The 25,805-nt window shown below is 36.6% G+C and overlaps 2 protein-coding genes across 2 annotated transcripts in view; one reads left to right on the top strand and one right to left on the bottom strand.

Moving 5' to 3' along the window:
- The window catches only part of wdpcp (WD repeat containing planar cell polarity effector), a 75,697-nt gene extending 61,871 nt beyond the window's left edge, over positions 1-13,826 (bottom strand). Inside the window, exons 1-3 of the mRNA XM_028468909.1 lie at positions 13,430-13,826; positions 12,194-12,263; positions 9,367-9,508 (exon numbers count right to left, since the gene is read on the bottom strand). The gene's annotated coding sequence lies outside the window, so the exon portion shown is untranslated. The remainder of the gene's footprint in view (positions 1-9,366; positions 9,509-12,193; positions 12,264-13,429) is intronic.
- A 645-nt stretch (positions 13,827-14,471) lies between these two features.
- LOC114476416 (malate dehydrogenase, cytoplasmic-like) lies at positions 14,472-25,350 on the top strand. Its single transcript, XM_028467896.1, has 9 exons — positions 14,472-14,601; positions 15,919-16,017; positions 18,567-18,663; positions 20,987-21,162; positions 21,239-21,361; positions 22,354-22,530; positions 23,552-23,665; positions 23,841-23,930; positions 25,015-25,350. Exons 1-9 carry the CDS (start codon positions 14,599-14,601, stop codon positions 25,135-25,137), a joined length of 1,002 nt encoding a protein of 333 aa, XP_028323697.1. The 5' UTR covers positions 14,472-14,598; the 3' UTR covers positions 25,138-25,350.
- The last annotated feature ends 455 nt before the right edge of the window (positions 25,351-25,805 follow it).

The raw sequence follows: 25,805 nt of genomic DNA, 5'->3' as shown, positions 1-25,805 counted from the left end.
ACACACACACACACACACACACACACACACACACACACACACACACACACACACACACACACACACACACACACACACACACACACACACACACACACACACACACACGCACACACACACACACACACACACAAGGCTTAACGTCGCCATGGCGGTCCGATCCCACCGGCTCGCTGTCGGCACAGCAACAACACTATCCACGCTAACATCTGCTGCACGACCCGAGGCCGCTCCGAATGGGCCCTAATCCCCACACAGCCGTGATGTGGGGGGAAGCATTCCTGCCTTTTTACAGAGCGCAGACAAACAAACCCAGGACGAGCGCTGCTCCTGCTAACCTGCAGGCGAGCGGCCTCTCGGAAGGAGCAGGAATGTTGTTGGTTATTGTGGCTGTGCAGAAGGGTGTGACCGCCAAACACGGGCGGCGAGGTGCCGTTGCCGGTCCAGCTGGACGGATTTGGGTTTTTTGCAGTTAATGAAAGGTGCTGTAAGTGGAGTCAGGTTAGGCCAACACAAAAACAACAGTTTGCATGGATTAAAAAAGTGATTGGACAGTTCAGTTTTTTGTGTGGATTTGGACACTGTTGATGCCACTTCCCAGGTCGTGGGTTGCCAGATTTCACAGTCCGACACATATATTAAAAAGGGCCAAAGTATCCTCCAAAGTCCCAGAGAAAAGGTTTAGTATTTAGCATTCGTAAACAGGTTCAGGTTTGAGGACAATATTTCTCACCATTAGGACAGGTTTCTTGTGTACTGCTGCTGGTGTATAAATCTGTGAATGGGTTTTGGTCCAGAATCCATCAGTGAGATGTTAGTAACGGTATGAACCCAGCAGGTCTCTCAGATAGTGGAGACACTGCTTTTAATTGTTATGCTGCAAAGAAGTGGAACAAACTGCAGCAGAGCTAAAGTCAGCATCCAATGTGAACATTTTTTAATCCAAATTAAAGGCACTTTTTTTCTCTACTGCGCATGACTGAGAGGGAGATTTTTAATTATATTATTGTTGATTCAATGTTCTTACTGCTGAGTTTAATGTTATTATTGATTTAAACTGTTAAATGTTTTCCTCTGCCTTGTTCATGAAATTCGCTATACAAATAAATGTGCCTAGCCTTGCCTACAAACAATACTATGTACAATACTACCATACATGGTGGCGACATTACTGAAAGTAAAAGTAAAATTGTTTATGACCAAGCTTCTTATAAGATGTTGCAATAAATACACGTTACGCTACATGTCTGATAGCTAGTTAGCTAGTTAGCTTGGTCTGGGACAGATATACCACTGCACTGATTACCTCAAGAAACTGTTCTTTAGTAATGGTGAGAAATTACCAGACCAAAATAATATTCTTAGTGGCAAATATATATAATAAAGTTTTATGACTTGGGTTCAGGTTTTCTTTTAGGGCAGATGTCCTTCCCAGCCAGAGACAGGGACTAAAAAAAACACCTTGTGATGTCTGGGTATATGTGGACAGAGATCTAAGGTACATCCACCATTTAAATGGCCTGGAGCCATAATCTTCTTCTTCTTTTGGCAATCGGATGAAATCCCTTCTGGATATTATATAATTTCCATCCATCCTTTTGCTGATTTGCGCAGTGGTAAACTGCTGCTTGCTGCTTGACTCCACTTGTAAACAATGAAGAAAAAAAAGCCTCAAGTCTGATACGAAAATGTGAAAAAGTGATGGGTTGGTGCCCCCTGGTGGCAGTAAATCATATATGGGGTGTACAGTAGGAAGAAAGTCACCGGGAATCTTTTTTTAAGTCGTAAGTGCTCTGCAAACAAGGAGATCCACAATCCTTCACATCGTATAAAGAAGAAAACGGAGACACGGGCCGCTATAATACATGTATTTGTCCTAACATGAAGTTTGATTCCATCAAACCTATTTCACAGAGCATTTCCCTATGCAAACATTATGGAGGGGAGATGGGCAGAGTGCAGTTAGAAAGAACACACACCTCCGAGGACGCCTCAGTGTGTACATGAGCAGATATAATTGAATAGTTCTGCATCGGTGCCAAAGGAGTGAAGTTGGTGTGTTTGCAGAGGTTTTGTTCCCCACCACGGCGAGCCAACACTTGGCTGGAAACAAAGTCCTGTCTCAGATTTCAATCACAGACGGAGACGGAGGTATACGTGGAGAAGCCTGTGTTGCTTCAGGCCATGTCCTGAAAGTGGCAAACGCTAAACAACAGTCCCATCTTAAACTGATCTGCAGGCTGTTCAGGAAGGAACCAATTCAAGGCTCTGCTCTGTTGTCCTAAACAACAACAACATCATGAAACGACTATAGCCTCTATGCTAAGGAAATGTTGGTATTTTGATGAATCTGCATTGATTAAAAAATATTAGCTTAACACAGTGTGCACAAAAACAGTTTGATCATTTAATCAAAAACTAAACCAGAGCTTATTAAATTGGGTTATAGAAAAAGACAAAAAAAAGATCTTGTAGTTTTATTTTGAAAGCGATTTGTTGATGTGGTGCCATTTAATTTTACTGTAACAATAAGAGGCCATGTTTTTCAGTATGTTGCAACACTTTCACTAATTTGATATTTTAAACCAGAAATGCACTAAGGTTGAAGGAACGAGATTTATTCACAAATGTTTTTTGCTGTATGACTGACCACAATAACTGAGTTGAATTCCAACTGAAAGTTTTATTGTATCCGTTAGTGATCTTAAAATTCTGTTCATAATGTTCGTAATTTTATTTTATCTTTTTAATCAGTAGAATGTACACAACTTACACTGTATATATTGCACCTTAACCCCTCACCCCAAGGACTAGATATGGAAATTAGCTTTTAAGCTAGAGTCTGATACAAACATCTCTATTTTTAAAACTTAACATATTTGTACCCTGTCCTAATAAATAAAATTATATATATATATATATATATATATATATATATATATATATATATATATATATATATATATATATATATATATATATATTAGGGATGTAACGATTCACTCAACTCCCGATACGATTCGATTCGCGATACTGGGTTCACGATACGATTCTCTCATGATTTATTTTACAAAATGGGACTCGAGACAAATTTTTTTTTTGGGAAAAAAAACTAGAAAATACGGTACTATTTTCCTTTTATTATTCATTGTCAAAAGAATTCCTTGATAAACTATTCAAAACAATGCAATTTAACTAAAAATAAATCTTGAATGAAATAAATAAAGGAATAATACAAATGAAAATGAAGCCTATTAATTTAAATTCTGGTTCTAAAATAAACAATTCAAAACTGCATAATAGTTCTTTTTCTTTTAAAAGTGCAACTGAAAATGTATTTTGTGCCTTAACAATTGGACTTTAAAAAAAAAAAACCGTGATTGCCCTGATTTACGTCATATGTGTTTGGACCAGCAGAGGGCGCTGGTAATACAGTGGTCGGTTGGCATGCAGATATCTTGCAGTGAAGAAGAGAAGCTATGCTAGCAGACAGAGCTAATAGAAAAACGTGACTTTTACAGATATTCAAGTAATATTACAAATATTCTTTCGGTGCTAAAGGAGTAATGAATCATTTATTAACATATTTAAGAGTAGATGGCGGCCAGAAAGAAAGTATTAGCAGACTCCGCCCGCCGCCTACACTTGTGGAAAAAAGTACTGCGATTCAATTTTCAGAAAATCGATATCAACCGTGATACCTATGAATCGATTTTTAACTGCCTTACGATTAATCGTTACATCCCTAATATATATATATATATATATATATATAAGCCATTATCTTAATAGTTTAGTCCACTGGAGATCAAATAGAGGTTAATAATTATTTTAATGCCCTGCAGTAAATTGTGTTACAGCATCTGAAGGTGAAATTCAAAAATCCAAAAACAGGCAAAATGTTATAAATACATAGATAAATTCTTCAAACTGGTTACTGTTGCAGTGGATAAAGGGAAATGTTCAGATTAACAGAAATAAAAGCAAATTTATGATTAGGGATGAACAATATTATTAGTGTGTTAACATTTTGGCATATGATGGCAAATAATATCATTATTTCAATTTCTTTTAAACGACTTGATAAGACAATTTCAAGTGATTGGTCGACCTGATGACATAGCCCCGCCCCTTTATCCTGTATGTGCTGAGCACTCAGTCTCAGAGGAAAACAGCACATTTACGTCTTTTCAGATTTGGTTCTTTTTTCTACATTTAGTCATTTCACTCTGACAGGAACAGATCTATTCTTTATACATGCGTTACGTTTTCTGTAAAAGTTTGAACTTTTTTTCTGCTGAAGCATTGGTGGAAATAAAATAAAAAAACAGTGTGCTGTAGCTAATCTGTGTATGTTTGGATTACGATCGGATTTTCCCAAAAGCGACAAAAGATGCCTTTGAGTTTAAAGACATCTTGACAGAGCAGATCAGTGACATTAGCTCCTACAAAAGCACCATTAACATTTTTCTCCAACTAAAGCAAAAAAGGTGTCATAATCCTTTGGTTATGGACAGTTATCAAATGTCAGTTTGTGTTTTCAAAGTGACAAAAGTCTCACTCTAATCCTTGTTCTCAAAGGGAGAGAATTCACACACACACACACACACACACACACCTGTGAGGACTAAACCCAAGTGTGGCTAAATACTGACACCTACTGCAGAGTTGAAGCTACTGCACATATAAACATCTCATCTGATAAAACCATCAGATTGCAGATTATTGGAGTCCTTTAAAAAAAGTCTTTGGTCTAATTTGGCAAAGCCCCAAAAACAAATGCATAAAAGGACTCCAAAGGACACAGATTAAAAGAGAGCAAAAAATAACTAAATGACACTAAAAACACACAAAATGACAAAAAAAAGAAAAGAAAAGAAAAAGAAATACAAAAACACACAAAATGATGAAAAACACAAAAAATTATAGTTAAAAAAAATCACACAAAACGAATAAACATATACAGAAGGCAAACAAAACCAAACAAAATGATAGAAAAATACACAAAAAGACTACAAAAACACACACAATTGCAATAAAAAAAACACAAAAGACCACAATAACACATAAAACAACAAAATATTTCACAATATGACACCACAAACACAAAAAATTACAACAAAAATACAACAATGACCACAAAAATACACAAAAGGAGGACAAAAACTCACAAAATTATTTTTAAAAATTCAAAAATGAATAAACACATACAAAAGGAAAACAATAAAGACAGAAAGATACACAAAAAGACAATAACAATACAAAAAATTTCACCAAAACCCCACAAAATGACAATAACACCAGGTACAAAAACCTATCAAAATTACACAAATTTCACAATATGACAGCACAAACACACAACAATGACCACAAAAATACACCAAAATTAGCCCAAAAACAAACAAAATGATTTAAAAAACACACAAAATGAATAAACGCATACAAAAGGAAAACAAAAACACAAAAAAAAAAAAAAAAAAAAAGTAAAAAAAAACAAAACAAAGTGAATGTAACTATGTCGGAAATTAACTGAATTTAAAAAAAAGGCAGATAAATACACAAAATGACAATACAAATTCACAAAATGACTCCAAAAACACACAAAGCACCACAAAACACAGATGACAGATGAAAGACAAAATGACACCATTAAACACACAATACCATCAACGAAAATACACACAATGAAAAAAATTATTAAAATTACACAATGACACGAATAGCACACAAAAGGACAACAAAAATACACTAACTCTTTGTTGTTTCCCATTGTTAATGCTCTGATTGGTCATTATTCTAAATGCTGACATGAATGTTGATCATGTGACCCTCAGATCAGATACGATCACATGTTTGTGGCCCTGCTGTGATAAAAGCTGCCCATCTCTGCTCTAGTCTATCATAGACTGTACAGATTAGTTGTGAGATGTCCTTTATGAAGCGATCACTGATGAATACATGAGTATCATCTCAATGCTCAATAAGACACTGGTTTTAATTCATCTTTAAACGTCCACCATCTTTGCTATTGCTGACACTTTGGTTATGCTAGCATTTGGTCTTGGTCTTAATATAGACAGGCAGCCTGTGAAAAATGTGGCAGTTTCGACGTGTTGTGATAACCCATAATTCTTCTAAAGTAGATAAACAGTAAAATGCTGAAAATGTGTGTATATCTCTTCCTAAGAAAGAATGAATGAGTGATAATAGTGAAAGTGAACATAGTACAGTAAAGATTATACTACTCTCATTAGGGTGCATCAAAAAACACAATTCTTGAATCTTGATATGGCTGGGTGCTAAAAGTGTTCCAATATATGTAGAAACAACACATGCAAAATATTTTTCCAGTACATGATGATTTAGGGGTGCCACCGCACATCTGTTTTTGTTGGATAAAGTGGTTAACAGTGCTCAATGGTCGCCATGGAGATCTGAGGTAATCATTGCACAGTTAACATGCATGTTGCTGCAGGACTGGCGCTGCGCTGACCATGTTGTCAACATGGCATTTGACACCACTGCGTCAAACACCGGCCATCTCACAGCAGCCTGCATTGCCATACAGCTCTCACTGGGCCGACCACTGCTTTGGTCTGGGTGCCGGCACCACATTGGCGAGGTCATCCTGAACCAGGTTTTTACAGACCTGAAGGTGGAGTCATCACGCTCGCCAGAGGTTAGCTTGTTCACCCGTCTCAGAGAGAAATGGACACTGCTACCACAAGAATCAAGCAGCCAATGGTCCCGCTACATTCCTGGCAACACTGAGCAACCACTCCTAAGCAATTTACGTGCTGAACTTGTCAGGTGCGCAAAGGAAGTCACGGACCACAAGCGAGGTGACTACCAAGAGTTTGTGCAGCTGTGTCTTGTGTTTCTGGATTGTGAAGAGCAGACTACAGTGACCTTCCAACGTCCGGGAGCGCTCCACAAGGCACGATGGATGGCCAAGCTGCTCTACACTCTTAAGCTGGCTTTGATGGAGCAGCACATCACGTTGCTTCCCCAGGGCACAATCACCACACGGCAGCAGGTGCCGAAGATTCGGGCTTTTGCCATTTTCATTTCACACATTTATGCTAAGTGGTGGTTGACCTGCGAGAAAGCTGTAGATGCTGCCTGGAATGACCTGACACTCTACCACCAACTACAGGCATACAAGGCTGTAGATGAGGGCATTGAGGCATCAGCGATCAAGGCGCTGGAGAGGCATCGCTGGTACCTGACAGGTGAGATGCTACCCCTGGCTCTCTTCAGCAGCAAGGTGCCCAATGATGACAAGCGTGCACTTGCCAGAGCGATCTTGGAGCACAAGCCTGCTGATCTCCCCCTGCACATCCCTGTGCAGCGCTTTGGCACTGGCTTTGGCAAGCCAAAGTTCCCCACCCTCTGGCCAACCACCAGCTTGTCTGACCTCGCCAATAAGGATTGCTGGTTTGGGATGCACCAGTTGCACATTGATCCAGAATTTATGTCTCTGGATGTGAAAGAATGGGTGACCAATGCTGCGTTCAAAAAAAGTGTGGTCAACGTACGTGCAATGAACGTCGTCAATGACTGTGCCGAGCGTGGCGTTAAGCTCACCTCCGACTTTGTCGCAGTGGCAAGGAAGGAGCAGCAACTGCAGAATGTGCTGCAGGCAGTTGAACATGACCGCAACCAACAGCCAAACCTTCGCCGCTGCAAACGCAAGCTAATCCCTGAATAGTACGGTTACTCTTTGGTGGCGGGTGGGGAGACATATCTGGGGGGAGATGCAATGGCTAGGTTCAGAGTTCAGGTTCCATTTCCTCTCTCCTTCTCCCTGGTGATGTTGCTCCATGGAGCAGACCCTGGCACAGACTGAGCAATTAAGTTTGACGTTTAGTTATTGTCAGTCTTACCATTAGGCCCTGTTAGTTGCCAGTGAGTTAGCCACTAGAAAAGGTTTGTTATTTTAAGTGTGTCAGTATCTCCCCTTGTGTCTAACATTAAAGTCAATTAAACTGTGTATGTGTGTCCGAAATCCATCACTGCTGTACAAAATTCAGGGTAAGGTGACGTAAACATGTCCCATTGACCTCCATTCATTTTATCCATAGGAAAAATGAAGGAGAATCTTGAAAGTTGAATTCTGAGAAATGCCCAAGTTGCCCAAAGGGCAAACAAACAACTTTGATGTTGATAACCCTATACCTATAGAACATGTTACTGTATAAAAGTTCACTGTCCTCAACATTTCCAGGTCAACCATTTGGCAATTAGACTAAAAATTGCACATTTTTCGAAATTTCACCATGTGTGAGGTGGCACCCCTAAAGCTCAATGGAATTCCTCAAAACTTTGCAAAGGTCATTTTTATGTTAATTGGAACAACATGCAATGCCAGCCAAATTGATATTTTGAAATTAAAATTTAACATTGAAATTTGATGCACCCTAACTCTCATCTATAAACATCTGTGTGGTCATTATTTCTACGTATAAATTTATCGTGAAAATCTGACCCAAAGCGTTTTAGTTTTAGATTGCTTTGTTCCACTACTTCGTGCTTTTCTCACAGAAAGGAGAAACAACAACATCTGTGTGGCTCTAGCTATTAATCTTTCACGGTATGCAACACGTCAGTAACAGAAAAATACACAAAATGACTATGTTCACTTTCACCTTTTCATTTTTTCTCAGGAAGAGATGCACGCACATTTCATCTGCTGCGTTTTATGGTCATTTTGTGTGTATATATGTCTTTGTGTGTTTTTGTTTTCCTTTTGTATGCATTTATTCATTTTGTATGTTTTTGCTTTTTTTGTGTGTATTTTCTTATACATTTTGTGTGTTTTGTGGTCATTGTATTTTCCTGTCATTTTGTGGTCCTTTTGTGTGTTTTTGGAGCCGTTTTGGGGGATTATGGGGTAATTTTGTGAAACTTTTGTCATTTTGAGGTCTTTTTGTGTGATCTTTTTATTGATTTTGTTTATTTTTCTGTTACTGACATGTTGACACATAGTGAAAGATTATTAGCTACAGGAAGATCTGTGTATTAATCTTTCACTGCGTTTTCTTCAGATAAATGAAACCTCAACATATTATTCAAAAAGAAGACAAAAAGAACTTGTTGGAATTAGTATGGATTTTGTCTGACAAACACAGATTTCTTTCAGTTAGAGTATAACTAACCACAGTCTGGGGTTGACCACTAAACAAACTAAAGCTTCATCAGTCATCACAGGAAGAAACAAAAAAACACAGACATGACAAAGGCAAACAGCAGGTGAATATGATATAGGAGATATCAGAGAGGCTGATGCAATTATCTACAGGGCTGGAGCGTTTGTGTGAAAGCTGTGTGTGTGTGTGTGTGTGTTATCTGTCTGAGAGTGTGTACCTGTGCTGTGTGTACCAGGGCTGTTTGGTCCAGCGAGGGAGAAGAAGATAAGAGGGCGACACAGTGTCCTATCTGCCTCCTGGACACCACAGCAGGTCGCTCAGGTGGACGAGTCACAAATAAAAGGCGGAGGAGAAAAGGTCTGGGGAGCACAAAAAAAAGAGGAGGACATGGAGTGGACGGAGGACATGCTGTCGTGCACATATCAAGATTTTCCCAGGTCGAGTGGTTATTCTGCAGCCACGTGGAACAGGAGAAGGATCCAACACGTCCTGATGGATGTTTTCCTTCTGTCTGCCATGACGTGACTCTATGAGAGCTGGTAAACTAATTTAAATATAAAAACACTGGTAATAAATAGGTTTATCACAACCGGGTTGGATGTGTTCAGTATATTGTGTATAAACAAGTAATTACACACATATCACAATAAATCTGAGCTAATCCCAGAAATTCATGCAATTAATCATTGCCCAGCACCAATTATTAAACTATTTCTGCTAACGAAAGAATAAGCTGTGTAATTACATTTTGTAAATATTTTGTAATTAAATTCATTTTTTCCCAATTATTTTCAATATAACCTTTTTATTTATTCATTTTTTCTTTCTTTCATTTTTTTTTCAAAACCAAGTCATTGCACTTTTCTTTATTTATTTATTGTTTTTTTTTTTTTTTGCAGGATACTTTATCATAAAAGTATCTTTACTTTTGCAAAGTTGACAACTAATGAAAACCTCAAAATGAGTATCTCAGAAAATTAGAATATTGTGGAGAGGTTCAATAGGCCTTTAAATGGTCTCCAGTCTAGTTCTGTAGGCTACACAATCATGGAGAAGACTGCTGACCTGACAGTTGTCCAAAAGACGACCATTGACACCTTGCACAAGGAGGGAAAGAAACAAAAGGTCAAAAAGTGTACAAGCAATAGTGATAACCACAACCTGGAGAGGATTGTGAAACAAAACCCATTCAAAAATGTGGGGGAGATTCAAAAAGAGTAGACTATAGCTGGAGTCAATGCTTCAAGAACCACCACACACAGACATGGGTTTCAGCTGTCACATTCCTTGTGTCAAACCACTCTTGAAGCAGAGACAGCGTCAGAAGCGTCTCGCCTGGGCTAAAGACAAAAAGGACTGGACTGCTGCTGAGTGGTCCAAAGTTATGTTCTCTGATCAAAGTACATTTAGCATGTCCTTTAGAAATCAAGGTCCTAGAGTCTGGAGGAAGAAAGGAGAGGAACAGAATCCTCGTTGGTTGAGGTTGAGTGTAAAGTTTCCACAGTCAGTGATGGTTTGAGGTGCCATGTCATGTGCTGGTGTTGGTCCACTGTGTTTCCTTAGGTCCAAGGTCAACGCAGCCGTCGACCAGGACGTTTTAGAGCACTTCATGCTTCTTGCTGCTGACCAACTTCATGAAGATGAAGATTTCATTTCCCAACAGGACTTGGCATCTACACGCAGTGCCAAAGCTACCAGTACCTGGTTTAAGGACCATGGTATCCCTGTTCTTGATTGGCCAGCAAACACGTCTGACCTTAACTTCATAGAACATCTATGAGGTATTGTGAAGAGGCAGATGTGAGACACCAGACCCAACAATGCAGAAGAGCTGAAGGCCACTATCAGAGCAACCTGGGCTCTCATAACACCTGAGCAGTGCCACAGACTGATGGACTCCATGCCACGCCACATTGCTGCAGTAATTCAGGCAAAAGAAGCCCCAACTAAGAAATGAGTACTGTACATGATCATACTTATCATGTTCATACTTTTCAGTTGGCCAACATTTCTAGAAATCTTTTTTCGTATCGGGCTTAAGTAATATTCTAATTTTCTGATACTGAATTTGGGATTTCCATTAGTTGTCAGTTATAGTCATCAAAATTAAAAGAAATAAACATTTGAAAGTTTCACTTTTTGAATGAATTTACTGAAATAAATCAACTTTTTCATGATATTCTAATTTTATGACCAGCGCCTGTATATATTTTAATATTAAATTCCTTTTTTCCAATTATTTTGAATAGATAGAAAAAAAAGAAAGGAAATAAAATGAATAAATAAATAATGAAAAAGTTCTATTAATATAACTTATCTTCTTTTTTATTTTACAAAAAAAAATTCTATTAAAAATAATTGGAAAAAATGAAGTTAATTGCACAGCTTCTCCTGTCATTAACAGAAAAAAAAAGAACTTAAAAAAACCCTATAAATTTTAAAATCAGAGAAATAAAGTATTGATAAAGAGTAGTTAAATGCTAAAAAAAAGTAACAATTTACTGCTTCCAAATGTTTGAAGTAAGAAATAATGACACTACGTAAATAAAGGTCCTTCAAAATTAAAGCACTGGATCTTATTTTGTACATTTTTGCCATTGCAAATGCCCAAAAACCTTTAAAGACAGGCGAGGAAACCTCTGGTAGAAACGCTCATGTTGATGGTAAGTATTTCTCTCTAAAAACACTGGATCAACTCCCCCTCGCCTTGCAGTGGCCGTGACTAAACGCCCACAATGCTGATTGTTTCACAGTGGATCAGCTCAGCTAAAAAACTGGAACCAGATATTATCGCTGTTTTTCGGTTTCAGTCCGATTTCTTCCTTAAAAAAGATGAGGGGTGCCTAATCCCCCTCATGTCAACATCACTGAGGAGAAAAACACAACCAGCATTGTTTAACGCAATGTTTTAACGCATTGTTTGCGTTAAATACGCAAACAATGTGTTTAATGCAAACACATTGTTTGCGTTAAAATGTTTAGGCGGTGGAGAAGTGAGCTTTCAGAATAAAGGTATTATCTTAATATGATTAGAGTATTTGCACCTGTTTGCAGACTGAGTTTGAAGTCAGCGTTCTCTTCAATGGATTTGACTTCACGTCTCACCATCAGCACCTAAAAACAAACCAAGGAAAGTTTTCAATTTCACTAAAGTTACAGTTACATAATAATAATGCAGTTAGAAATAAAACATAATACATTCAAATTTCATTTATTCAGCCTACTTATTTTTCAGGAAATTTTAATTGATCTTTTGACATGTTTCGACTGTTAACTGCCAGTCTTCTTCAGAGGCGTCTGCTGATCGATTTGATGTGCCCTTGACTTCCGCAAGTTAATTTTTATCTTCTTTTTGAATAATTTGTTATGGTTTCATTTATTTAGACAACTTATTTATGTAAAAAAAAGAAAAGACAAAAAAACTTACTGGAATTATTATGAAGATAGATTTGTGTTATTTTAAAGAGGATTTCAGTGAAGTATGTAAATTATTGTCTTCTATAACAATGAAGTTCAGAAATTAATTCCAACAAGTGGATTTGCTGGATATACTACTAAAATTCCTGAAAAAAGCTGTCTGACTAAATGAAACCTTAGCATATTATTCAATAAGAAGACAAATTTAACTTGTTGGAAAGATAAAATACATTCACCATATCAATGTTCATCAAATAAATAGCTGTGAAATGTAACTTCATGTAAGTTTTCGCTGAGAAGATTCATTACTCAACTTTGTTCTCGGACAAAAAATCTAAAGAAATTGCTTAAAAATGTACATCGTAGATTTTTTTTTAAGAGAAAAAGCATACAATACATACATAAACACCTTTAAAAAAAAATAGAACAGGATGTTTCAATTATTCTTTTAGTCACTGTGACTACGGCCCAATGAAAACGGGTCCCTGGCCCACTTTTGGTTCCTGATCCACCAGTTAAGAACCACAGAGAAATAATAAATCTAGATGTATTGTGAATTATAGTTTATCATGACACAAGTAGCTGTGATAAAAGGGATTTTTCCTGAGAAAAATCGAAAATTAAGACTATGAAACCAAGTTAATACAAATTAATCACAGAAAAATTGCATAATAACAGTAGTTTGATTATATTACATTAACAAATCTCATTCAGACATAATGCACAGTCTTCTTCAGTCATTGCGAGTGTTTACTGCCCACCGAACTATAATGTTCTGGTTTAATAATTCATAAAAATAAAAAAATACCACCAGGTAGACACACATTACCTAAGCAAGCAAACACAATACATATTTAACTTACCGTAATACAATTCAAGCTGCCAAATTCGCACGTCTCTGTTTCCAACCCGTAAAACAATTTTTGTACACCTGGCATTCGCTTTAATAATCCGTGTTTAGCACGTTGTAGTTAGCTGGCATCATCCAAATTCACCCACGCAAGCATTACTAAAGACTTCTACGGTAGTCTGTTTGCACTAAGTAGGAATAGTGTCTTAATATCCGATAAACGTTCAGGTTTATCTAAAACTGTGGACACCTGGGTCTTTCTTTGCTATTCACACCGCTAACTATCGACTCACGGTTGCTAGGCAACTATAGGAGGAAGTTTTCAGTCAATGCTAACAGGCTAGTTTGCTAACGAGAAAAGAAATAAGAGGGAAATAAATTAACTAGAGACGTTTTCGAAGTCTCTAAGCCACAAGAAGGTGTTCTTTTACTATACAGAGGTGTTGTGTGTCTATTAAATGCTTGTTTAATGTAAGAAATTTACTACTTTTAAAAAAGGACTACAAGACATACGACGTAAAACTACATTTACCTGGATGCTCTGTGTGTTGTACGTCAGCTTCAACTGTCGTGATCCACCGAAGACAAAGAAAACGAAATTACTTATATTTACAATGCAAAGAATATATATATATATATTTTTTTTAAACAATCAAAAAAGTCTCAGGTACACAATCACATTAGGTATTTCGGTGTCAAACCTAAGGCCTGCGTTTCAAATCTGGTCTACGGAAAAATCCAACATCCAATTTAGCTTGAACTGAAAATTGCATACAAAATTGTAACTATAGCTGATTAATTTACAGTCATTTATTTAAACACAAAATTGTTAAAATGATGGTACAAAACTTGAAATGTATTCCACATTTTCTTCTTAACACATATTTGACCAACTCAAGATCAAACTAGTCCAAATGAGGTCCCTTTTCTAAAGTGAGATTATTATTATTAATAATAATATTGTTATTATTATTATTATTATTACATAATTACTTTTTCTTTGCAGAATGACTGAAAAAAATGAATAAAAACTACACTGACAGCAGCTGAACTTCCGGTAGGTGGCAGTAAACCAGAGTAATCACGATTTCTACCCACGAAGAAGAAAGCAGAAGCATTAAATAGCAGCGAGCTGCAGGTCATTCTGTCACACGGAGGACATTTGCAACGCATCGTGTCAATATGGTGAGTCAGCATTGTCTTTAAATGCTCTCAAATACAACAATACTATATTGCTTTTGCATACTAACTGCAGTTATTGCACTATGCTCATGAGAAATATAATTAAAACCGTGTTAATCATGTCGAATCAAACCATGTCCTTGAAAGACTTTGAATGACTCAACACGACGCCCAATGTTTGATGGTGCATTAAATGTTAATAAATGTCACGTTCTATCGTTTGATCTGTGTTTTGCGTGTAAACGACAGGGATTAACTTGATGACCTCCTGTTATTACGTAACACAGACCCTCGTCTATTTTTAATCTTCTGCTTTAGTAAATCCGCTGAAGCAAAGATGGAGCACGTCATTTTCTCACTCCGTCGTGGCTTTTCTTTTCTACTCACTTTTATTAGTTTTGTCTTTTTTTTAAACTATATATGTAATTTTTGCGATTCATTAATGGCACAACAAAATTGAAGTTCGTTAGGTTGCATTAAGAAAGAAAGAGAAACACTTTTTTTTTTTATTTATTTAGGAAAACATGAAAAAAATACAGCAATTATTTAATTTTGTGTCCTATGATCACAGACTCCTCAGTAGAGGTTAAAGAAGGTCCGCCATTTTCCAAGGACCTTTTTTCTTTTTTTTTTATATCTAACTTTATTAGAAACTTGACAAATGTACAACAGTAACTACTAGAAGAAAGAAAAATAAAAAAAAAAATAACACAAATATAAAATACTAAAAAAAAATTTTTTATTTAAACCATGGCACACTTTAAAAAAATATATATGTTTATTTGTTTTATATGCATTGTTTTTTTTTGTGCTTTTCATTACAAATTTATTGTTTATGAAATGTGCAAACTGCATATTAAAATACATGCATATACATACATATTTAAGTGGAAGCAAAATAAGATTTAAAATAAAAGTAAAGGTGAGTTGATTCTGCAGGTAATTTCTTATAGAATGTTTTTAAATGTTGTAGCTTTTGTCTCCTGTCAAACGTAGTCATAATGATGTTTTATTATTTTAAGTCGTGTTTTGTTCTCAGGATGTTTTGCCTTGTACATTTTTCTTCTTTTTAGTGTGGGTTTCTTCTTTGATTCTTCTTTTCTTTATTTAAACACTTTGACCTTCTTGTTTGCTCACTATCTTGTTTACTAGAAACTAGAATATTTCGCCACCAAAATTTCTTTCTACGTTGTGCAATGACAATATAAATGACTTGTCTTATCTCAGGAGCAAGCCCCGGTGATATGAAAATATCCCACTGATATGCATAACCCACTTTCTCCACAAGATGATTAATAATTCAGTGTTTTTCTTTCACAGTCTGAGCCCATCAAAGTACTGGTGACCGGAGCTGCGGGGCAGATTGCCTACTCCCTGCTGTTCAGCATCGCCAAAGGAGATGTTTTCGGCAAAGATCAGGTGAAGTGTTGCTTCTCAACATCATTATCTCATTAGACATGAGGTTCAGAGGGCAATCGTGTTGCTTAAGGCTGCCTCTGGAACTAAAACATCAGAGAATTTTCAATAAAGATATTGTATTTTAAAAAAAAGGCCCTGGAAGGTTCAGAAAAAGATAAGAAGTTCATATTTAACATCATTGTGACCTAGTTCAACCCTTCCACGTGTAAACTACTGTTTATTAACCACTTTGATTGTCGTCAGGTGTTAAATTCATTCTAGTTTTGGTGTACCATTCAACCTCGTCTAATTTCAATCTTTTTTTTTTTTTACTCAAATCAGCGATAAATAATACAAATCAGTTTTTTTCTCAACAAAGTTTAAACAGAAAAGAGATTCTGTGTCATTTTTGCTTCTGCAAAATGCCACACATGCACATAAATTAACAGCCAGCTGCACAAGTTCAACATGTTGTGCTGCTTTTGTATTTTCTTTTCATAAGGGACAGCATGTGTGAGTGAGTTCTACAATTTGTTCATATATCGCAATATTTCACCACGCAATTATCGTGTAGATCCCAAAAAAAAAATCCAAATCAGCTTTTTAATCATGTTTTAATGCAAAGAAAGATTTAGTTGCGCTAACGTATACACAGCACGGAAAGCGTGGTCACAAGGTGTCAGTGGACCACTCCTCAATGGATTTTAGCTACAAAGTTGATTGTACTTTAATTTCATTTATATGTTTGCATTTAAATAAAGGTCTTAGTGAATGTTATGAATGTAAAAAATGTTTCCAGGCCCTAGTTTTAGAAGCCACACCCATTATCACACACAGGCGTGTCCTTGTAGCTCTTCCAGTTTGTTCTCTCAGCCGATGCCACCGATCATGTGCCAACGTCTGCGGATCAACTTTAAAACAAGATCCACCCGATCTATTCGACACCTGTGTACAGTTGATGATGCACACAGCTTGAAATAAGGGCTGGTGACATTTACATCAATTGGTTTAGGCTCCTCCCACCAAAACATTGCATGCTCAGAGCTAAAGGTCGTACATGATGTTAATAAATAAAACACACAGGCAGTAGTCTTTATACACCATTATTTTCACATTGTCATTATTATTGACATATGTTTTTGTAATACTGGTGCTGTTTATCATGCTCATAATGAAGTGATGAAATACAGCCGCAACTTGTTACACTTCTTATCATGTATTGTGGATCATAAAACTTAGTTCCCTAGTGTCGTATTTTCTGAGGAATAGCAGTGCTGCTTAGGACTGTGAAAGTTAACTTAATCAATTAATCATTAGGTTATTAGTTATATGAAAGGAACTAATTCATAAATTCTTTATCTAAACTCTAAAGGAAATTGAGGTTATTGTTGAATTCAGTGCTAGTCCAAGAAGCACACCATGAAAAAAACATAAAGGAGAAGAATTCTTTAAAAAAAAAATTTTTTTATTTTACATTTTGTTTAAGTTTTATTGTGGAAATTCGTTTACGCTGCGCAATTTTAATGTTGAAAAATTACTACAAAGCACAACCAGCTAAAATTCACTGTCACCAGTAGGGATGTGAAGATTAAGTGAAATCCAAGGTAAGAGGGGGAAAGAGAGGAAAGGGAGAAACAAGACGGAGCATGAAAGCCATAGTTTATTTATATTATTTTTTGATATTTGATTTTTTTTTTTAAGTCCAATTGTTAAGGCACAAAATACATATTTATTTATTTCATTCAGAATTTATTTTTAATTAAATTGCATTGTTTTGCATAGTTTATCAACTTGGGATGAAAGATAAAAGAAAACATTTTCATTTTTTTCTTTTCGAAGAAAAAAATAAATATTTTTCAGTCATTTGTCTGTTCTCATTTTGTAAAATAAATAGTTAATCGAGTCGTATTGGGAGTTGAGTGAATCGTTACATTCCTAGTCACCAGCTAACATGAGATACCAGTTGGTGTAAAGCACCACTTGAGTCACTCAGCATGGTTTCAGTGCAGAATGAGCTAGAGCTACACGATTATGGCCAAAATGATATTTGTTATTATTGTTTTTATTACACTACCTTTAAACAAACTGTGTACAGTTTACAGTGCCAAATTATTAAGCTTTAAATATAATTATAACAAAAAATTAACTTAAGAATTTAAAATGTACCAAAGGCTAACTTAATGAATGCACTATTGTAGAACCTGTATTATAAATGTAAACATTGCTGACGATCATGTTTATTTAATCATGGCAATCATGATCATGATTGAAATTGAACAAATTGTGCAGGACTAGAATGAGCCCAATGTTGCTTTTTAAACAACTTAATGGAGGTTTAGCAAACTAGTCAAATCTTACTGACATGAGTTGAGCATTACTCATTGTTACTGATCATTTTGGACATAGTGGAGTATCTATGATCCCGACTGTTGCGACTGAATGATTAAAAGTTCGACTGTCCTGGTTTCACATGATGTTCCTGAGATAAGCAGTAAATCAGTGACGCATGAGGGTCTCTGAATGGACTTTCCTCTCTTTGAACTCCCCGTGTTTGTTTGTTTTTTTTCCAGCCAGTGATTTTGGTGCTTCTGGATATTCCCGTCATGATGGGAGTGCTGGAAGGTGTTGTCATGGAGCTGCAGGACTGTGCCATCCCAGTTCTGAGAGGTGAGCGTCAATATTCCACGGTGGTTTTCATCAAACAGGAACCAAAATAAGAGATATTTAGTTTTTGGGGATATTTTGAAAGTTGTAATTTAAACTTTTTTAAACAATAATATTGAGTTTATATATACCTAAACCTTATATATTATTACTCAAAATATTGGATATTTTTACACTGCAGAATGTTTTTGTCATTATTAAAAAAAAATTGTTTGTTTTTTTTTTATAGATTTTCTTTATTTTTACAGGATGAAAACTTATTCCATAGAATTTATATTGATATATATTTTTAAGTAATTACCAAAATTATTTTCAAAGTTTAAGGACATTAGTCTCTCGGAATTATTTTTAAATGGCATGATATAGATTTTTGTTTGATAAATTATTGCCTGATTTATTCAAAAAGCACTTCATGAAACTTACACGTTATAACCAGAAGACTTTTGCTTAAACTTATTCTGATACTTAATTCTGAATAGTACATGGTGTTACCAACAGCAACACAGTCACCAGTTACAGTGGAAACAACTTTAAACAACAGAAAACAGAAAAATCTTTTACATTTTTAAGGAAAGAAGTTTAAATTCAACCTCACTGTGACCTAGTTCAACCCATCTAAATGTAAACTCCTGCATATAAACCACTTTGACTGTCCTTTGGTTTAAACCAGGTGTGGTAAACTTGTAATTTTGGTCCTACATTCGACCAATTTTAATCTCAAGTGAGCCAAACCACAAAAGTCCTTAAAATGTTAAAGAAAAAAACAAAATATTTGGACAATATTGTGCCCTAGTTTAAATATACGAGCTACACTGAACTACAGTGTATTCTCTTATTAGAAGAACTGAAAGTCTAAACTCAATACAAATCTGTTTTTTCTTTACAAAGTTTAGCCAGAAAATTATTTCTGGTTCATTTTTTACTTCTGCAGCCACGTTAAACTTAGTGCCCGAGTCTGTTACCGTAGCAACAGCTACAAGGGTCGCATGAATCTTTGATCTTTACTTTTAATGTGTTACAAGTAAAGAATATGTAATAAAGTGAATGCACAGTATTAGGCAGATCTTCCTGTTCTGAGGGATTATGTCTCTACACTTTGTTTAAATTCATGAGGGTTACAGCTGCATTTAGATTATATATTCTTTATTCTGTTGTTTTTACTTTGTCCTAAAGTGATCTGTTGGGTTTTATGTCCTAATGTGTGTTTATCTTGTTCAGTAAATACGACGATCAAGGATTTTTCTTCATAATGTTAGTGTCCCTGATAAAAGCTGGACCTGTATTTCAATCCTCTTTACTTGGCGATGAAAGGAAAATCTCAGCAGTTAGAAACCTGTCATTCTGAGAGCAACATTTCCCTTTTTCCTTTGACTCAGAGCTCTTTGGTTCCTGTTGTCGTGGTGACCCGTTGTGAGGCGCCATCACGTGCTTTCCACATTGTCGCATGGAATTTTGTCTTTGGAATGATGCCGTCTGTCCTTTGCATTGTTTGGAGGGGGGTGGGGGGGGGGGGGGGAGTGAGAGGCACCCGACGGGCAAAGACCATAAGACACACATTTTTCCAAATGCGTGTTGGACTTCTGTCCTTATTTTTAACATTTAAAGCAAAGAAAGTAAAGGTTCTCAACTTGTGGTGCTGCTTTTCAGTGCTTTTATTTGAGAGGATTTGATAATACTTTAATCACTGATCTGTTCCTGTAAGGCAGTGGTTCTTAACCTTTTCAGCCCGTGACCCCCAAAATAAAGGTTCCAGAGATCGGGGACCCCCACTGTAGCTGAATGTGGTTGAACACAGACATGAACATTGGGCTGTTGTATATAGTCATCTTAAAGATGTAAATCCTTGATTTAATCTGAAGTAAAATAGTTTAAAAGTGACCAAATATGGTGGAAAAGGTGGTGAAATGGTATTTTTAAAAATTACAAATTTTGGTTAAAAGTTGCAAATTAGAGTGGTAAAAAACTGACAGAAAAGTGTTAAGTGTCAATATTGGAACAATAAACTGGCAAATAATGGGTATGACAAATTGTGAATGTGGTTGAATTAACAAAATGATTAGATGTGGTGAAAAGAGGTTAAAAGTGACAATTATTGGTCAACATATGTGACATAAGGTGGGAAAAGTGGTGGATAGGGTTTATAAGTGCAGAAAATGTATTGAAATGTGATAAGTTTGGTAGGAATGGGAGTAATCTAGAAAAATTGATAAAATAGTACTTTAAGATTGAGAACCTCTGTGTAAGAAATACTATTGGTTATCGTCCGTCTCTAGTGAAAATAATAGTGGAAAATGCCATAGAATTGAAGGTCTGTTTGAATTTTCAGAGGTGATCGCCACTGATAAGGAGGAGGTTGCCTTCAAAGACTTGGACGTGGCCATCCTGGTGGGCTCCATGCCCAGGAGGGAAGGCATGGAGAGGAAGGACCTGCTCAAAGCCAACGTGGCCATCTTTAAGAGTCAGGGAGCTGCGCTGGAAAAATATGCCAAGAAGACTGTCAAGGTAGAGTCCACCTTCAACCGGAGGCTGGGACATCCGTCAAGAGAACTGTTTCATCACCGTACGTGTGTGTGTTCAGGTGCTGGTTGTGGGAAACCCCGCCAACACCAACTGTCTGATTGCTGCCAAGTCGGCTCCTTCCATTCCTAAAGAGAACTTCTCCTGCCTGACCCGCTTGGACCACAACAGGGCTCGATCCCAGGTCAGTTCCTCACCTCATTATTCCTAGTCAGATTTTCTCTCTAATCAATCCATCACTGATTGGAGGCTAATCCGGCAATCAAAGTTCTGATTGATTGTTTTTGCAGCCAAGACAAATTCCTTGTACTGTCCTTAAAACTGTACATGGCCATTAAAAACATTTCTGATTCTGATTTGTAAAGTTGTGCAGAGAGAATCTGAGCGAGTGTACACATTTAGTTTTAGCTCATATAGAGGCTGTTTTAAATGTCATACTAACGTACTACTCATACTATGTCTGGCGGCAAAATTAGTATGTAGTGTGTTCACATCAGATAGTATGACAAGATTAAGTACGCAAGAAAAACTTGGATGTATACTTTATGTTGACATTTTTTAAGTATGCAGAGTGGGCACTAGTCATACTTGTAATGCTTTTGTAAATAGGGCTCTTGTTTTGAAGTTAACCGGAAGTTTAGTCACTAGCACAATGGACAATCTCCGAAATGTTGACATGAAATCTGGATTCTGTAAGTTTTATGGATCATATGATCACATGATATTCTACTTGTTCACTTTCTCACTTTCAAAGGTGTAGAATCAACAGAAATATTTAGGCTCTGTGTGCTTCAGGTTTTTGTCGTTGTAGGTTCCAAATGCATCTTGGGAAACTTGGAAGTATTCTTCAGTGGGAACACTCATCATCCTAATACTTATAGTATATAGTAGACAGTATATATTCATTGAGTTTGTAGTGGATAATACGGAGTGTGACATTTCAAACACAGCTTTTATTTTTCTTGTGCAAAATTACTTTTTGTTTTGCAGAATTTGTTTGTTTTGGGTTCTTAAATTTGTTTTTATTATTACTGAACAAGTGTTTGCTTGATGTGAGTTTGTATTTGGCTGTACACAATTTGTTGTATACAGAATTAACATTTTTGACTGCACAGATTTTTCACAGTTTTGCTTTCGGGAACTTTCCTCTGATGAAACCCTCTCCCTGTCCTGTAGGTGGCGATGCGCTGCGGTGTCCCCGCGTCTCACGTGAAGAACGTGATCATCTGGGGGAACCACTCCTCCACTCAGTACCCCGACGTGCACCACTGCAAGGTCAACATGTCGGGCAGCGAGGTCGGCTGCTTCGAGGCCGTCAAGGACGACGCATGGCTAAAAGGAGACTTCATCTCAGTGAGTGTTGTGCTTTAATTACACACCTTGCCTTCAAAATGTCTGTTTTGTGAGTAGTTTGAGCTTCGAGCTGCTGTTTAATTCTTGAATTTGTTGCTGATTTTCTCAAAATACATGATTTTTTTTGTTTAAAATCAGTGAGGCTTTACACAAACATTCTCACAAAAATGATTATAGTGTCAGAATATGCTAGTCATGTGTTAATCAATAAAATTAATGAATGTTTTGTGGCCTCTGACAGTAAACAAAATATAGTAATATTTTGATGCAATACAAAGTTGTATTTTCTGGTTCCGCCACGCTTTTTCAGCCTGTTTTTGTAATCACTAGGACAGAAAATCCTTAAATTTGGGGCCAGTTTTTGTCATTATTGCAGGTATTGTGTAATATTTTTGTGTGAAATTGAAGTATGTCAGGTTTTAGAAAAAATTTACCATAATTTCCTGACTATAAAGCGCACCAATATATTGGCTGCATTCTAATAGTTAAACCATTTTCTAAGAAAAATCCACACTAACGCAGCGTCATCACATAGGCCACACACTATTGGCTGATGATGGTGCCCTTCAGTTGACTCGACCATTCAGAACGGGCAGGTAGACGGGCTGCTATACTCCTGTTTAGATTAACGTGTTTTAACTGATAAGTTTCCTTCTCCACATAAAGTCTCCTCCTCACTACTCCACATCTGCATCGCAGTCAATTTACAGCTTTTTATGGCCACCTTTTACTGGCACCAGACTGATGCACCGTTTCGTCTGCGGGAACGCAAACGATTTAATGTAAACAGTTTCATTGGTCCACCTGGTCTAACTGGGCTCAATTTTTGGCAGCATGAAGCTCGAAAACCGGAAAATTTCCACAATTTAGCCGCGTCATTGTTTAAGCCGTAGGGTTCAAAGCGTGGGAAAAAGTAGCGGCTTTTAGTCCAGAAATTACGGTAAAATATAGCAAATAAATTGGGATTAAATAATAAGATATTTTAACTATATGATAAAGATGTTTTGTGCTCGTGTTGCAGACGGTGCAGCTACGCGGCGCCGCCGTCATCAAGGCCAGGAAGCTTTCCAGCGCCATGTCAGCCGCCAAAGCCATCTGTGACCACGTGAGGGACATCTGGTTCGGCACTGCCCCGGTAAGCACCGCTTATGGTCTTCTAGGACCTTTTTCTCATTATTTATCCTACTTGAGTTCTCTCCTAAAAGACAACTTAATGGAAAAAGTTTTTAAAGTGAATAAACACTTTTTTTTATCAATATAGGCTGAGATTCTGTGCATAAACATTGTGTGATTACAAACTGGTCTTTCAGGGAGAGTTTGTGTCGATGGGCGTTTACTCCAGTGGAAACAAGTACGGAGTCCCAGAGGATCTCATCTACTCATTCCCAGTGGAGATCAAGGTGTGAACACTTGGTTTGAGAACCGTCATTTACAACTTTACTCGGACAAAGAGCTACAGTCATTCTATTGGTTTGGTAACACTTTACTTGAGGTTTTGTACATAAGGCTGACATAACGCTGTCATTATCTCTCATTAGCATGAATAAGATGTCATAAAGACTGTCATTAAATGTTGTTCGCTAAATTATGACACCTTTGGAGCTACAGTATGTTGGCAGTTTTTGTGTTAAGTAGAGGGATCTAGTGGGGTTAGGGTAACAAACAACACTTAATGACAGCCTTCATCACGCCTTATTCATGCTAATGACGGGTGTCATGTTATAATAATGAAAGCGTAACGTCAGCCTTTATGTATAAAACTTTGAAGTAATGTGTTGCCATTTGTTTTTATTAAATGCTGAGAAGGGTATGGTCAGAATGGCTTCACATAGTATTTTATTTATTCTTTGCTTAAACAAGGGTTTTCAACCTTGGGGTTGTGATCCCATGTGGGGTCACCTGAAATTTAAATGGGGTCACCTGAAATGTCTAATTTGTAAGAACAATACATTTTAAAATGATTATTCTCTTTTCAAATAAAAACACAACACATATGTTAAGGTTTTATTTATTCATTTACTTTTGTTTTTTAACTTACAGTACATTAATACATCAAAGCAGTCATTAGATGCCTGTGAGGAAGACTGACAGTTGCAATCAGGAGATCAAAATAAATTTCCCTGAAAAAAGTTGTCAGACTAAATGAAACTTTGACATTATTTCAAAAAAGGAAACAAAATGAACTTGCTCGTTACTCTACTCTAGTTCAAATAAAATGCAGTTTATGGAAAAGAAAGAAAAAATGAAGATATATAAATAGAATACAGTATAAAAATATCTGCGTTGGTGCATTTTGTCACTTTGTGCTCCATTTGTTAACATGATCAAAAGCTAATTATGGAGAATTAAGTCAGAAATCTGTGACGTCAAAATAAGGTCAGGAACCACTGGCTTAAACTTAAAAAAAAAAAAAAAAAAAAAAAAACCTAGATTGTGATGCGTAAAGTGTGTAAGGTAGACTACAACTTTTTTTTCCCTTTTCAGAATAAAACCTGGAAGATCGTCAATGATCTGCCCGTCAACGACTTCTCGAGGTCAAAGATGGACGCCACGGCTGCGGAGCTGGTGGATGAGAGGGACACCGCCGTCACCTTCCTCGGAGAATGACTGGACAGCGATGTACCAGACGCTCGGCTGTAACGGAGCGCTCATTATTACTCTGTGTGTGTGTGTGCGTCTGCTATTCATCCTAAACTCCACATTAAGCCTCACTCAGAGTCAGGATCAAGATCCCAAACTACTTCCTAATAAATGTTCCTCACTGGTTGTAACATCGCACCTTAACGCTTCAAAGAAACAATAAAGCAAGCTGGGAACTTTGTGGTTGTGCATTATTTCAGAGATTCAAGAAACTAAGAATATTTTTTGAAAAAATTTAACCAATTTTTTCCCTTTTTTTTTTTTTTTACCATTTTTCTGCAGCTACACCAAACTTTTCATATTTTAACCTATTTTCATAACTTTTTCTTACCATATTTTGGCTCCTTTTTATTCATTTTTGCTACATTTCTGCCATTTATCAATTTTCAGCCTGTCTTGCACATTTTTTTCCACTTTCCCAGACATATACACCACTTCTAAACATTTTCCACTACTTTTCCTACCTAATGATACATACGTAGAATCATTAATCACTTTTAAGCTTTTTTTCACCATATTCCGTGCTTATTTTTTTTGCCAATTTTACCACATGTGTTATTTGCCAGTTTAAACTAATTGTTCCAATATTAACATTTTAAACCCATTCTGTCTGTTTTTGGCCATGTATGCATTAT

Source organism: Gouania willdenowi, chromosome 15, assembly GCF_900634775.1.
Source record: "Gouania willdenowi chromosome 15, fGouWil2.1, whole genome shotgun sequence".
NCBI lineage: Eukaryota > Metazoa > Chordata > Actinopteri > Blenniiformes > Gobiesocidae > Gouania > Gouania willdenowi.
Note: the sequence above shows the minus strand (reverse complement) of the source record. Positions and strands in the feature narration are given on the sequence as shown.